Here is a 15,288-nt window from a genome sequence, read left to right on the forward strand (position 1 = left end):
TGAAGGCTCTCAAACTCTATTGCTGAGATTTTCCCCATATAAGCACACACATGTAGCTCAGCTGTTCTCTGTAAAATGGAGACACTCGGCTGGCAAATGTTCCACTTGCTGCCTTTGTTCCATCTTTTCTGACAAGAACTTTGCAAAACAAAACCCTTTTTCTTTTTTATAAAAAGGTAAAACAGTGGGAGACAGGCGTGCTCTGGTCCATGGGGTCACGAAGAGTCGGACACGACTAAACGACTAAACAACAACAACAAAACACTGAGAAGCAAAATGGTGTTTGCAGATCTAATTTAATCTGTAGAGGGGTAAACCACATCTGGGGAACTTGCGGCCCTCTAGATTTTGTTGGGCTCCATCTCCCATCACCCCCACCATCGGCCATGTTGGCTGGGGCTGCTAGGAGTTGGAGTCTAATGGCAGCTGGCTAGTCACAACTGGTCTAAACTGCGCTGTTGGAACAGCGGAGGTGCCTTTGGTCCTGCAGTTTATCACTTGATGAGCACCATGCTCAAGATGAGAAGCCGTGTAGGAACTTCATGGCAGCCACCTTCAGTTCAAAGGGCTGATAGGAAAGGCTCGTATCCGACTGATTCCCTGGAGAGTTGCTGCCAATCACTCAGCAATCCTGGGCTGGATGGACACACAGCCTGACAACAGCTTCCCATGTTCCTATGAACGCATGTGAGTGACCTAAACCTGCAAATCCAATTTGGCATCAGAAGCAGGGCTGAGTCTGCCTTTATTGCAAACTAGTGATCTTTAGAGGCAAATGTGTTTCTGGAAAGTCTCATGTGGCTGGAGAAACCATTTAGGCAGCATCTGTCCACAAAGCACTAAATTGCAGCTTGGGGAATGCATGGCCCTCCAGCTGTCATTTGGCTAGAACTTTCATCATCTTTGACCACTTACCATGTTGGCTGGAACTGATGGAAGCTGGGGGGGGGGTCTCAAAAGCAGCTGGAGGGCACGTGACTCCCCATTCCTGAGTTACACCTCTGCAAGTGCATTTGATGTGATCCCTGATAGCCTTGGACAGAGGTCTGAAACCTGTGGTCCTCCAGGTGTTGCTGAGTTGGAGCTCTCTCATATCCCAGACCATCGGCCATGCGGATGGGAGGCCCATGAACAACTGGAGGGCCAGAGGTTCCCTGCCAGAATGACAAACGAAAAATGGAACTAGGGCTTCATGGCAGGAAGCGAAGACGAGAGAGGAATAAACGGGGAAAACTTGGAATAGGTCACATTTTTGTGGTACAAAAAAGATCTGTAAATACTAGAGTTTGCACAAACCGTGCATTTCTGGATGAGCCCTACTCCCTTATCTAACATCAGCCTGATAAGCAGAATTTCACCAGTGAAGCTTTTCTTAGCAGAGAAAAGGTGGGAAAGAAAGAAAGAACATCACCTGCTTAAATTTTTGCACCAGCGAAACCGACATAGTAGTAGGGCTTATTTAAAAAATAAACGGGCATCCAGCTGTAAAGAGCACACTACTGTTGTTTATCGCAGGTGACTACATGCAAACAGCCTATTTAACTTCATCCGAGGGCGCTCAAATTTTCAACTCTTAAGTCATTCGGAAGCCACGTTTCCTTCCTGGAATGTAAGGCTATAATTAGAGAGCCTGCCTATTACAAAGGGTGGTCACTGGAAATATCTGATTCATCATCGTCTTGTCCATTTTTTACCCAGGAATGGGGAAACCCATGATGTTGGACTACAACCCCCCACATAAGACCCAGTCTGCATAACCAGTGGTCAAGGCTAATGGAAGTTGAGGTCTAATAGGTTCCAGATTAGAAAAGGCTACAGCAAGTCATCTTTCAGACGAGGGGTAGGTGACATTGTCCAAACATCTGGAGGGCATCACGACTCCCATCAGCCCTAGCCAGCATTGTCAGTGGGCAGGGATCATGGGAATTGTCGTTCAAAACATTGGGAAGTCCACTAGCAGACCACCACCTGCCTTCTCCTTAATTCTGTGCTGTGATCCAATGAGAGACTGGGATGGTCCCACCATCACTAGCCCCAGATTCCCCAAATGTTGTCGACAAGTCCTGCTTCTTCGTACCCCATCGCAGGAGTAATGGCAAGAAGGCCAAGGAGGAGCCACCAAGCAGATCTGCTAACCCAGGAACGTGGAGATGAAAACGCTGGTATCCAGATTCAAGGTAGCATGCCACCATCGGTCTGGGAAGTACAGGACCTGTAGAGAAGGCAAGAGGAGGGGGAGAGAACAAAGTGAGGACTAAAGGCTTGAAACACCACGCCTTGCTAAAGTCCCTATTGTCACACACCCCTGCCGTGAGAGGTTTCAGGGGATTTTGCTATCACGTTTAGCTCCCTTGCAATGAAAAAGCACTGGAGACTTAAAGGACGCAAAAGTGGAAGCAAGCAAGCAAGCAGTCCGACATGAAGCAGATCTCCTAAAGAACAATCCAGGTCAACCTTCCAATTTCAGAGCAGGTGACAGCAGTGGGCCCATGACACCTGACCAAAGATGCCACACAAGCTCGTGGCAGGCTAGCTAGCATTGCAGCGATTCGTGTAGATATGCACCAGGCAGGATTTCTGCCTGAAATTCTGGAGAAACACGGCCAGTCAGTGCAGGCAATACTGAGCAAGATGGACCAAGAGTTTGATTTGGGTCCTAGAATAATGTAGGCAAGTGCCAGAACTTTGGAAATGGGGCCACAGCCATGACTCACCTCTCCAGGGTGGATGGTGCACTCGAGAGGCCTCTCCCATGACGGCAGAAAGGGGTATGTATCCAACAACCAAGACAGTGTTGTTCTGTTGGGATGGAACTCGGGCATTTTCTCTGGAGGATACAGAAACCAACGCTACGGAGACAGAGAGAAGGGCTTAGCTGGTAGGAACAGTAAAAGGGATGGAACCTGTGGCCACCCAGATGCTGGGTGAACAGGCTCTTGAAGAGCATCCAGTCCTGTTGACCTCCTAACCACCACACCCACACCCACACCTGATGTCTCAAATAAGACCACCTAGCAGGTGCAGGCTGACCACCTGCATGAAAAGGTGGGCAATCACGGCCCCTCTCATTGCTCCAGCCAAGGCACTTACTTTCCTGCCGAAGATCACCTCTGAGTAACCTGGGCCGTGCCAATGGAACGGGACTCCAGAGCCAGGGCCTGAAAATGACCGGAGAAGAAAGAAAAGCGTTGGTTTCTGTATCCTCCAGAGAAAATGCCGGAGTTCCACCCCAACAGAACAACACTGTCTTGGTTGTTGGATACATACCCCACCCCAAGGAGCATCGCCATCAAGACATAGATCATAGAATTGTAGACTTGGAAGGCACCCTGCCAGATACGGCCCAAAGGCCTCATTTACCTGGCCCGCAGCAACCCCCGCCGCTCGCTCTTACCGGCGCGGCGCAGCTGCCCACGTCCGGGTTGCAAGAGCACCGGAAATAGCTTGCACACATGTGCAAGCATCATTTCTGGCGCACTTCCAGGTCAGAGGAGGCCATGTGCATGCACACAAGCTATTTCTGGTGTTCCTGCAACCCGGAAGTGCGCCAGAAATAGCGTGTGCGCACGTGTATGGGTGCATGTCCCCGCGCGCTCCCCCACCTTCCAGCCTGCCGTGCAATCGGCGCTGCAGGCACCGGCCTGAAGGCTGGTAAGTTTGGAGACCCCTGGGTTAAACTAACCCCTTTCCAGCCCTAGAAGGAGTGCAGGGAACGCTCGTGCTACACACTGCAGCTGACGCACTAACATGTCACGACATACAGTTTGGAAAGCTCTGATCTAGTCCAACTCCCTGTAATGCAGGAATATGCAGCTGTCCTTTATGGGGATCGAACTTGCAACCTTGGCATTATCAGCACCATGCTCTAACCAACTAAGTTATCCAGGCTGACTCATGGTACCAAATGGCTGGGCTGCTTATAGACTATATTTCTGATTGGCAGTGTGGTGCAGCGATTGGAGTGTTGCATTAGGGCCCTGGAGACATGGGTTCAAATCCATGCTCCACCATGAAGTTTGCCGAGTGGCCTTGGGCCAGTCACTAGCTTTCAGCCCATTGTTATTAGTTAATTCATTACCTGCCCATCTCCCTACAGTCCCAGGTTGGGTTGCAGCAATTAAAACACAACATTAAAAGATCTGCCTCCCAGAGTTGTGACGACAAAATGAGTGGTGGGGTGGAGAACACTGTACACCTTGTGCTCCTTGGAGGAAAGGGGGGTATAAATGAAGGAACGACATATCTTGCTTTTCTTCCACTACGAAACTCAAGGACTTGCCTCCAACCTGGGCTGAGTAGGATCCAGGTGTTCAGACCATTCCCTTGTCTCAGATGAAGGCTGATGGGAGCAAATGCCACGGGAATAATCTTGATGCTCCCATTATCAGACTTGGATAACATGTTTTGTTCTTGTTTTCTTCTTTACACCATAAGGTTTCGATATAGGAAGGTAGAGTTCTCCTTTAGCCAGGCACAGTCTAGGGCCCACTTTCTCCAGCACTGGAGAGTGTACCCACTGGAAGGCTACACAGCTGCAACTGCTGAGTTTTGCTCCACCGCTATGGCCTTGAGCAAATCCTGCAGCCGTCTCTCTGCACAGGCGGCAAGATAATCAATTCACTGGCACCTTTCCCTCAGAAAGGCAGCGCCCAGAATCCCATGCCCATTAAAAGAAAAGCGAGCAAAAAGCCTTCAAGGACACATTCCACAGCCAGGCAAAAAAAAAAATTCAGGGAGAGTGCAAAGTAGGGTCGGTGAGAGGAATGTCCTGGAGAAAAGGAGCATAACCTGGAAAGAGTCCCAAGGGCCAGATAGAGAGTGTTGGAGGGCCACATTTGGCCCCGAGGCCTGAGTTTCCCTATCCCTATGGAAGACCGCTAAAGAAATAATTCAAGGGTCAAGGCCTGGGGTCTGCCTTGAAACCAGCTGAAATTCACAGAAAGGAAAACCCCAATAGAGCCCGAGAGGCAGTGTGGTGTAGTGGTTAGAGTGTTGGACTAGGAGCTGGGAGGCCAGGGTTCAAATCCCCACTCAGCCATGAAACCCGGTGAGCTTGGGCCAGGCACTGCCTCTCAGCCTAGCCTACCTCGCAGGGTTGTTGTGAGGATAAAATGGAGAGGGAGGAGAAACACGTATGCCACCTTGACCTGCTTGGAAGAAAAGTGGTGTATAAATAAAATAAAAACAGAGCAATTGAGGCAAAATATCGACATGAGCAGGCTCGGGGTGAGGATCAGACCCCTTCAAAACACACATTGGATAACAATTCCCAAGTGCCGGTTGCCTTTCCATCCCTTTGATGCCCCAGGGACTGACCTGCAATCCCAAAACTGTATGCTCCAGTGGTGCCTGGGATCCGGAACGGTGGCGGGGTGTACTTCTGGAAGAGAGGGCCCCACTCCGTGAAGTTGTTGTCACCAAAGAAGTAGAGGGTTTCTGCAAGGAGGAGAGAAAGCACAACCGTAGACCTTTACATAACAGAAAAGGCATCCTGCAATCAATTTTGGGTCCTGTTCAGAAAGCAAACTGTTGGATTTTCATGACGGTGGGCCATGTTCAGTCACTTGAGCCGGGCTGAGGAGAGAACCTTAGCCTTCCTGCTGCGCCAGCAGCAAGTGGAGCCCTGCTGTCTCAACAGCAAAAAGGTGGCACTGCCAGTGGCGCGGAGAGGAGAGGGGGAAGCAAGGAATCGGCCACTGAATACGACCAGGGACTGCGTGGCAGGATGTAGGCCAAGCTCAGCTCTTGAGGCTGGGCTTAAAGCAGGGGAAGCTATTCTAGAGCAAGGTTGCATCTATTAATCCTGTGGTTGACAAGGGAAAAGTCGGCATGGGCAAGGTGGCTGGCTTGGGTGCAAAATGGGTTTGTGCAGCATCAGGAAAAACTAAGGGCAGCAGACAGACAGGGCAGCTAGGATTCATTGAGGGGCAGTATTAGCTCAAGGAGGCTGAGGCAGAGCAAGGAGGCTGCTCCAACTCTCCTGTGACATCTGAGCTGTCCCTATATTCTCCCCTTAGCCTCCAAGAACAAAACAGTACAGAAGACCATAGGAAGAGCCTGCTGGATCAGACCAATGGCCCATCTAGTTCAGCATCCTTGTCTCACAGTGGCCAACCTGTGGCTTATGGGAACGCCCCAGAGCACTCTCCCCTCCTGCAATTTCCAGCAACTGGTATTCAGAAGTGGAGGCAGAGCTGAGCCACCATGGCTAGTAGCCACGAATCTGCCCAATCCTCTTTTAAAGCCATCCAAGTTGCTGGCCCTCAGTGCCTCCTATGGGGACGAGTTCCGTAGTTTCACTAGGCACTGCGTGAGCAAGTACTTCTGATCATCTGTCCCGAATCTTCCAGCACTCAGCTTCATTGGATGGTCCCGAGTTCTAGTGTTGCGGAAAGCCCCACTCACCGCTCCCCAAAGAGGTCTGGTCCTGCGGCTCCAGCAATTGATCCACATACTCCTGGAAGGGCAGGTCAACTGCAAAAAGGAAGTCGGTGATGCTGAATGCAGGCAATGGATGGGCATGCACCTCCCTCAAAGAGCTGTCCTCCTTGGCACGAGACCAGAGATGGAGGAGACCTGTGGCCCTCCAGGTGTTTCTGAAAGCAACTATCACCTCTAAACACTGGACCTGCTGGCTGGGGTCCGACAACATCCAGAGAGCCACAGGTTCCCCACCTATGAACTACTGGCCATTTTCCTTTTTTTGTTTTGTTTTGTTTTTTTGTTTTTAAATTTTATTGCAAAGATAACACATCGTTAAAATACATTATTTGTAAAAAAGAAAAGCATAAGAAATAAAGAAAGCAAAACATAACAAAACATGCATTAAGAAGCAATCCTCAAGTATTTGAAAGAATATCAAAGAAAAAATACAGAAATATTTAAAGTTACTTTTAAACAAAAAATAAATTCCAGTCTGAACAAGTACTTCCACCGCCTTCCACACAGTCGTTAACATTTCCTTCACTGAAATTCCTGTCTTTCCTTATATTTCCGCATATCTGGTATATGTACTATATATAGTACATATACCATTTTCCGTTCACAGTGGAGCAACTGGCCTTCTGCAGGTCCACAGGCTGCAGCTTCAGAGCCAGTTTGTTGTAGTGGCGAGTGTCAGAATAGGACCTGGGAGACCAGAGTTCAAATCCCCGCACAGCCAGGAAACGTATTTGGTGACTTGGGCCAATCACTCCTTCCCAGCCTAACCTCCCCAAGAAGGTTGTTGTGAAGATCACTAGAGAAGGGGAAGACCACGTAGGCCACCTTGAGCTCCTTGGGAAGAAAGGTGGTTTATCTAAATGTAATTACAAATAAACCATTCCTTAAGTCCGGCAGCAGTTTCAGGCTCCAAGCAGAATTTCCGGTACTACTGTAAAACTAACTCCAGGCCAGTGCTGGTGGCTTGATTCAACTGAAACAGAGGGAGGCTGGAAAAAGGTATGTTTGGTGGCTGGGCGAGGTTGGAGGTCAGCTGCTAATTCCTGTCCTCTTTACTTCATTATAGCTCCTTCCCTTCATATCATACCAGGAAAATGACTAGAACGGACTGTAAACAGGTTCTGGTTCAGTTGCCTTCACTCTTAAGGGGAACAATTGTACTGTATAGCTTTAACCAATTTTCATTTCCACTGTAACTGTGTTCCTTACACAGTGAATAGCGATTTACGTAATTAAGTGGCAGAGAAATGTCTTAAATAAGCAGCGCTTTTTTAAAAGGTTCTTGAAGAAGGTCCATTCACCCTTTCACAGCCTCAATATATATTTTAAAGCCCTTGAAAAACTGCTTCAGACGTGGAAAAGTGTGAAGAAGCTGCAGGAAAGGCCAGAAAGGATATTGGGTCACGGACCACAAAAAGTTTCCTTCTCTGCTGCCAATCCTCCTAGTAATTTCAAATAGCTTTCTTTAATCGAATTGCAAATATTATTTTTATGATTGCTTTTATATGCAGCCGTGGAAAAGCAAACATTCAGCCTGGTGCACGCCTATATATCCAACCCTATTATCACATTTGTTTGTAAGGGGTCCACAACCTTTGGGGGCATGTGGGAAATTTAGAAATCTAAGGCCAATCTAATAGTAAGGAATTTGGAAAAATAATAATCATTGTCATTGCAATTGTCCTCACCGCTATGGAGTCTCTCACCTCTCTCATTTTGTGCTGCCAGCCACTTTTATCAATATATGAATACTGGCACCTCTCTCTCTCTTTTTTTTAACCAAAGAGCCGTACAGTGGTACCTCGACAACAGAACGCTTCGACTTCCAAAGGTTTCAACTTCCGAAGTCGACAACGCCGGAAGTCTTTTCACCGCGCGCGCGTTCTGCGCCTGCGCAAAGCGGTGCATGCAGTCGGCACATGTGCAGAAGCACGAAATCGCGCTTCGTGCATGCACATAAGCAGTGCTTTGACAACCGAAGACCTCGACTTACGAAGACGGCCGCGGAACGGATTGTCTTTGTAAGTCGAGGAACCCATGTAATGGTAAATAGGACTACTATTAATAATAATAATAATAATAATAATAATAATAATATAAAAATCAAGTAAGAACAGCGTCCATTATAATGAGAGTGCCAGATTTGGGCCAAGCTGTACTGCTCCAGCCCAGCCCACTCTGGTTCCTTCCAGAAAGCATCTTGGCCACACCTGCCCTCACCTTTGTGGTAAGAATAGGTGTTGGCGGTGCTAAGACGGACAGGGCGGTCCCCAAACCTGGTCAGCAATTTGTCCTTGGTACATTGGGCCTGGAACTCCTGTAGGTAACAGAAGGAGATAAGAGTAGAATCAGAGTTGGAAGGAATCTCGAAAGATCCCAGATTCAAATCCTGCATCTCCAGGTACCATTGGGGGAAAACTCCTCTCTGAAAACTTGGACAGCTGCTGACAGTTAACATTGACAGTGCTGAGCTAGATGGACCGATGATCTACTTTGCCATAATAAGGCAACTGCCTGTGTTCTTAAAGGAAAGGGCCACAGCTCAGTAGCACAGCATCTGTTTGCTTTGCATGCAGAAGATCTTAGGTTCAATCCCCGGGGATCACCGGGTGCAGGACTGGGAGAGACACAGGCCTGAGAACTTGGAGATCCAGCTTATGAAATTGAGCCGGCACCAAGTCTTCTTTCTAATGCTTAACCCGAATGCGCAGTTGTGGGGACACTCACCGAGTTGTCTGTTATTCCTTGGAGTATAACTGGCCGAGAGAAGGCATACCTAAGAAGCAAATAAGACAGGTAAAGCTGTTGTATGCAAAGGCAGATCTAGGGGAAAGTGACCATTGCGATTTCACTGGGTACAGAGCTTTTGGTGTGCTGCAGGGGGCACCACAACTATGACATCCAACAGAAGGCAAGAGACGGGGGTGGGGTGGCTTGCCACATTTTGGCACTGCACAGGTGCCACTGAAATTTGAGACACCCATGTCAGCCACTGTTTTATATACGGTAACAGGCAGCTCTTAATTTTGTTTCATTTATGCATCGCTGCCTATAAAACATCTCAAAGTGATTAAAAAACAATTGCCTATATTAAAACATTTTCATGTCAAATGGGAAGGCCTGCAGCTTCTTTGCATGCAAGATTTCACAGGGTCAATCCCAATGGCATCTCCAGGGAGGGCTAGAAATGCCCCCTGCTTGAAACCCAGCACAGCCACTGCCAGCCAGTGTAGACAATATGGAGCTGGATGAACCAATGAAACTGACTCTATGTACAGATGCAGGTGGGGATGAAATCCTCCACTTTAAAGGAGAAAAAGATTTTTGAAGAGGCACCATAAAGACAAGAAAGACACGTCTGTCATTATTCTTGGCTGGAATTCAATCAATTACTGTACATGCAAATTCATGTTTTGAGCGAATATAGCTGCTTGGGAGGTCTTGTGGAACAGACCCGAGAAAGTTCAGTCTTTTTGAGATAAGCAAAGTGATGAGGAAATGTACTGGAAAGTATGGCATAACACTCGCTTATCTGGCTTATCACCAAACAGATCAGAATGAATTCTAATTAAAGAGCCAACATCCTCTAATCTCCCGGCAAACAAATCAGGACGAATGCTCAGCCAACACGTCATTCTGGAAGTTCCCCAAGATTCAACACTATATTTCTAATAGGAACAGGGAACCTGTGGCACCTCAGAAGCTGCCCAGGGAATAAAGCAGGGTATTGTGTGGGTAACTCAGTGGGTCTTACTTCTGAGTAAGGACTGTGCTGCTCATAAGGTCACCTGTGATAACCTTGTGTATATGTGGAAAAGGATGGAAACCCTCCAAGTCTGGATAGCCAGGCATTTTAAGGTTTTTGCCCTGCCAACCTTGAAATTATTAGTCTAAGAATAGGCGATTCCTTTTAGGAGTTATAAACTTCTTTTTAGAAGATTGTTTTGCACTGTTCCTTCTCTCTTTTTTTAAATTATTTGTGTTACTATTGATATGTTTGCTGCCCTGGCTCCTTTGAAGGAAGGTGCAGGTATAATGAAGATGATGATCTCACACACCTCTCCCTCCCTCCCTCCCTGCCCAAGAATGGGGACCCCCCCCCCAGCCCCCAGATGATAACCAAAAGAGGTAAGCAGAAAAAATGCCCCTGCCACTTACTGTTCAATGAACTGGGAGTAGGTCAGTGTGGCATCCCTCCTCTCCACGGTACAGCTGTCTTCTTCCATTAACACAGAGCGGCTGCTTGTCAACCTGAGAGGAGAAGGGGTGGAGAAAGGCAGTTCTTAAAATACAGGATATTTTTCATATCCATTTATAGCAGGGGTGAGGAGCCTTTTTTACAGCTGAGGGCCTCATTCTCTCAAGGGTAAGCTTTCTGGGGGCAGGATGTTGTTATTAGATTTTTGTTATTATTGTTGTTATTACTGTTGTTGTTATTAGATTTTTTAAAAAAATAATAATTGTGTGCCACCCTTCATCCAAAGATCTCAGGGTGGTTCATAGTATAAAAATACAGAGCCCCCCCACCCACAAAGTACATAATAAAAACCAAGAACAGAAACAAAACAAAACAAAAACCTCCCCTCCCACAAACATATTTAAAAGGACACAGAGTGTTAAGCAGCCAAAGGCCTGGTTGAAGAGTAAAGTTTTCACCTGGTGCCTAAAGATGTATCATAAAGGCACCAGGTGAGCCTCCCTGGGGAGAGCATTCCACAAATGGGGAGCCACTGCAGAAAAGGCCATTTCTCGTGTTGCCAGACCTCTTGTGGAGGAGGGTCCAGGTCTCCTTATGCTGGGGTGGGGGCAAGGCCAAACCAATGAAGGGTGGAGACACTCCCCATTCCCCTCCGACACCCCCTATTCTCTAACACCCCTATTCTCACTTCCCCTCTCTCTGACTCCCCCTGAATGAATCAGACCCGAGCACTTGAAAACCAGCTCCAGCTCATTCATTTGTTTCCACATTTTACAGGTCCTGCTTTCACAGTTCTCAAAGCTATTAACACAGCAACAACAAGGTCATGCTAAAGCGATCACAAATAAAGTGCAACAAATAAAGACAGGGCCCTAAAGCGGGGAAAGGAGACTGTGCAACAATGAATGAATTAAACAAACAAACAGACAGACAGACAAACAAACAAACAAACAAACAGGCCATTGGTTGAAATTGAGGCAAAAATGTGATACAGGAGGAAGGGAGCCTTTCAAAATGTGAGATCATGCATGAAGGGATTATATACGAGGGAGAAACTACCCAATTCTCACTGGTCCATTTTTTGACTGTGTACCTACTCACCAGCCTCCATCAGTGTCCAGCATTGCTAAATATCCAGGCAGAAGGAAAATCATCAAGAAGGGGAAAAGCAAAAAGCGCTGGCCCCTGGGTCCCATTTGCTCCAAAATCCTACACCTCTGTCATTCCAAGCAGTGGTCCTTTGCAGGTTGAGGTTGCAGTGGGAGAACCTTGAGAGGAACCTCCTTCAAGAAAAATGCTTTAAGTCCAGGTGCTCAGCTGCATCTAGAAGATGGTAAGAGTGCGGGGAGCAGATTATACACAAGAAAAGATCCAGGTTCAAATCTACACTCAGCTGCAAAACTTGCTATAAGGAAGACCATAAGGAAGGCGGGCCCTCTCGGCTGCTACTGTACCACAAGGGGTGGTTGATAAGATTGGACACACGAAGACTGTTACATGAGAATTGGCCACCTCAGAGGGTCATTCCAAAATACTCATCCAAGCAACCCTGGCTGCTTCAGTACACTGCTTAACGCCTTTCCTTTGCCCATAACCAGGGGGATTCAAAATGATGCAAAATTATAAAGTGCATGTAAGTGCATTACATTTTCATGCCCATGCCAGAGCGTTCAGATTGTGATAGTGTGTGTGTGTGTATGTGTCCTACTTTACAAAGGACAGCCCTCTGCTGAAGGGCTGTCTGCCTGGTCCTATTGCAGCTGAAAGGTTTTAAAAAAACAAAACACCACCACCAGAAGTAAGAGCAGGGTGGAGGGCTTGAATTTGTCCATCCCCAGACAGCAGGCACGCAACTGACATGGCCAGTCTCCCCCCACTATGGCGAGATGTGTTTTATTTCTGGTTTAAATTACAGCAATTATTTCTAAATTTGCATCTACAGTACTTGCAAATTGTAGGCAAATCTGTATCCTCGTTTGCCCCCGCGCAACTCCCGGCGCTTCATTTCCTCTTTCTTAGAGACACGTAAGCGGTCGCCTCTCTCCTACCTGCACCCCCCCCCACCGGCTCGGCCCACCTGCGTCTCCATACCTCCCGCTTTACCTCGTATTCCTTTTACCGCGCCGAGCGCTCGTGCCTTGGGAGATCTTGCCAAGCCCCTTGCAACGGACCACCCTTCCTCGCCCCTTTGGATTCTGGGAATTGTAGTCCGTACGTTGCAGCCACTCCGGGAAACGGGAGTCCTCACCGTGAGAACCTCTCAACTTTCCAGCCAGGTAACACCCAACATTATTTCTCGCGACGCTGGCCGCTTTCCAAGTTGGAAATGTGCGAACAATAATTAATAATCCCGGCCGTAGCGGCGCAGGAAAGACGGACGGACTACATTACCCAGCAGGCACAGAGGGCACAGGGTTAAGCCAAAGGGAGCCCCCCCCCGCGAAAGAATGTCGAAAGTCGGCTGTTTTGTTATTGGATACAAGGGCTAAGACTACATCACCCACAAAGCATTGCAGCTGAAACGCGCACCCTTTCTTCTCTCGATGCACATGACTTTCCCCTCTGTTCTCTTACCAGAGAGGGTGGCGTTGTATGGAAGAGAACGTAGCATCCGAAATCCAGAGACATACAGTATTCTTTGCCCTGCTGGAGAGCTCGTCATGTTAGAATGTGCCACGACTGGAAAGCCCAAAGTCACGTTGCCTCAATGTGGGATTGTTTTTCCTAGTGCACATTTTCTGATAATTCGTGATTCAAATAAAAAATGCCTTCAACTGTGTTGGTCCATTAGGGGGAGAAATCCAAACGCTGAGGAAGTATAATCAAATAGTTTTTGGTACAAATATACATGATAAATGTACATGTAAATGTAAATATACATGTTTGTGAGGACTGTAAAGTGAGGTCAGAGGGAAAGGAAGCACAGAAAGGTACAGGTGGTGACAATTGCCTTATTAACAGGTTAGACTACTGCAACACATTGTACATGGGGCTGCCTTTGAGGGTGGCTTGGAAACAACAGCTGGTGCAGAACACAGCAGCTAGGCTGTTAATGGGGACAAAACATGAATGCTTAACTCTGGTTCTGGTCTGACTGCACTCTCCACCAATTTGTTTCTGGTCTCAATTAAAAATGCTGGTATTGACTTTTAGAGCCGTATATGGTTCAGAACACCTATAACCAAAGAGCTGCTTTTCTTTATATGAATCCATGTGGACCTTGAAATTGTCATATGATGCCTTTTTTTTTGCATGCTTCCTCCAAGGGAGGTCTGGAGGGTAGCGATGATAGAACAAACCATTTTTGTAGTAGATCCCCACCCCTAGCAAATGCTCTCCCCAGGGAGGCTGTGTCATTTTGGTAGCAAAGACAAAGACACCCCCCCCCCCGCAGTGGACATTCGGGTACCCGTGGCTGGATACTTACACATTTTTATTATGTATTTTATTCTTTTTGTAGGTCACTTTGAGGCTTTTCATTGTGGCAAGCAATTAAAAAATGCAATAAACCTAAGCAAACCATTCTCACCCAAAATATTTGATAGCACAATCCTTAATCAGTAACTCATTTAGCGCATGTAGCATGATAGTGTACACAGCCTTCATCTTTAAAGCACATTTCCCCCCTCAAAGAATTATGGACCCTGTAGTTTGTTAAGGGGTTCTTGGGAATTGTAACACTGTGAGATATAAACTACGGAGCCCTGAATTATTTGAGGAAAGAATGTGCCTTGAGTGTGCTTTAAAGGGATACCGTAGTGGGCAGGTAGCTGTAGTCCTTCAGCCCACAAGTGATAACACTGAACCTCTTGAAGTACTGCAATTCAAAGGCTTCACAGTCTTCAAAGGAACTTTGAAGTTCCTTTTCCCAGTAATGGTTACCTTCAGATCAGCTGCAGTCCTGGGAGACTAAAATGTTCCCCCACTGGCTTTAGTAGGGCCAAACAAAAAGTCGCAACACAGAAGTGAGCAAGCTTTCAAGTTTCAAAAAAGTCTTCCTCGGTTAAGATATATTACACAAAGCCAAGAGTGTGGGCAGGAGAGAAAAAAGATGTTCCTGGGCATGATGGAAAAGGCCAAGGCTACAATCTGCAACAGCTTTCCAAGGCGGAGCACTCCAGATATTTTAAACTACAATTCCCAACAGCATGAGTCAAATAATGAGTGTGTGCTGTGTCACCTAGAATGTTAACATCTGCAGTTGGAAGACCACTCTGTGCTTGCATTAGTGCTGTTTGAAGAAAAGAGGCAGGAGGAAATAAAGCTGAACTTGCAGAAGGTCTCTTTAGAGAACTAGGTATTACAAGCAGGGCCTGCAGCAAAATGTTGCAGGGCATTCCCACCGTCTAAGTCAAGGATGGTGAAACTGTAGCCCCTTCAGATGTTGATGGACTTCAACTCCTTCATTGCTGACCATGGACCGTGTTGGCTTGAACACTTGCAAGACCACCTATTCCCTATCCTTGCTGAAAGCAGAGAGCTGTTGTTCAGGGGCCCAACCAGCTGAAACACAAGCTCTGTAGTCCTTTCCAGGCCCTGAAGGGAAGGAAATAGGGACCCCCCCCACTTGTCACAAAAAACCCTTCTCCTGCTGTGCTAAAAGGATCAGCTGAGAAGTGATGCGAAAAACCTATGCATGAAACTAGAGA

The 15,288-nt window shown here is 47.2% G+C and overlaps 1 protein-coding gene across 5 annotated transcripts; it reads right to left on the reverse strand.

Annotated features, from left to right (window-relative positions):
- Positions 1-277: 277 nt before the first annotated feature.
- On the reverse strand, positions 278-12,882 carry JMJD8 (jumonji domain containing 8). Of its 5 annotated transcripts, none has more exons than XM_035131953.3 (10): positions 12,743-12,882; positions 11,741-11,962; positions 10,600-10,692; positions 9,169-9,217; positions 8,662-8,758; positions 6,406-6,474; positions 5,317-5,436; positions 3,091-3,158; positions 2,715-2,849; positions 278-2,212 (listed from the first exon to the last, which is right to left on the reverse strand). In XM_035131953.3, exons 2-10 carry the CDS (start codon positions 11,833-11,835, stop codon positions 2,132-2,134), a joined length of 807 nt encoding a protein of 268 aa, XP_034987844.1. In that variant the 5' UTR covers positions 11,836-11,962; positions 12,743-12,882; the 3' UTR covers positions 278-2,131. The 5 variants fall into 5 exon arrangements, with proteins under 5 accessions (XP_034987844.1, XP_060138986.1, XP_088513301.1 ...); XM_060283003.2 differs by lacking the exon at positions 12,743-12,882 and adding an exon at positions 12,585-12,680; XM_088657175.1 differs by lacking the exon at positions 6,406-6,474.
- Positions 12,883-15,288: the final 2,406 nt, after the last annotated feature.

The sequence above is a fragment of the Zootoca vivipara genome, chromosome 13 (genome assembly GCF_965207765.1).
Source record: "Zootoca vivipara chromosome 13, rZooViv2.hap1.1, whole genome shotgun sequence".
NCBI lineage: Eukaryota > Metazoa > Chordata > Lepidosauria > Squamata > Lacertidae > Zootoca > Zootoca vivipara.

Bases quoted from the DNA above. Each gene is read 5' to 3' on its own strand.
- JMJD8 (XM_035131953.3), bottom strand. From the start codon at position 11,835: ATGGGACCCAGGGGCCAGCGCTTTTTGCTTTTCCCCTTCTTGATGATT. The intron at 10,693-11,740 runs GTGAGTAGGTAC...TTCTCCTCTCAG, and splicing joins CTGGACACTGATGGAGGCTG to GTTGACAAGCAGCCGCTCTG. The intron at 2,850-3,090 runs GTAAGTGCCTTG...CTGTCTCCGTAG, and splicing joins AGGTGATCTTCGGCAGGAAA to CGTTGGTTTCTGTATCCTCC.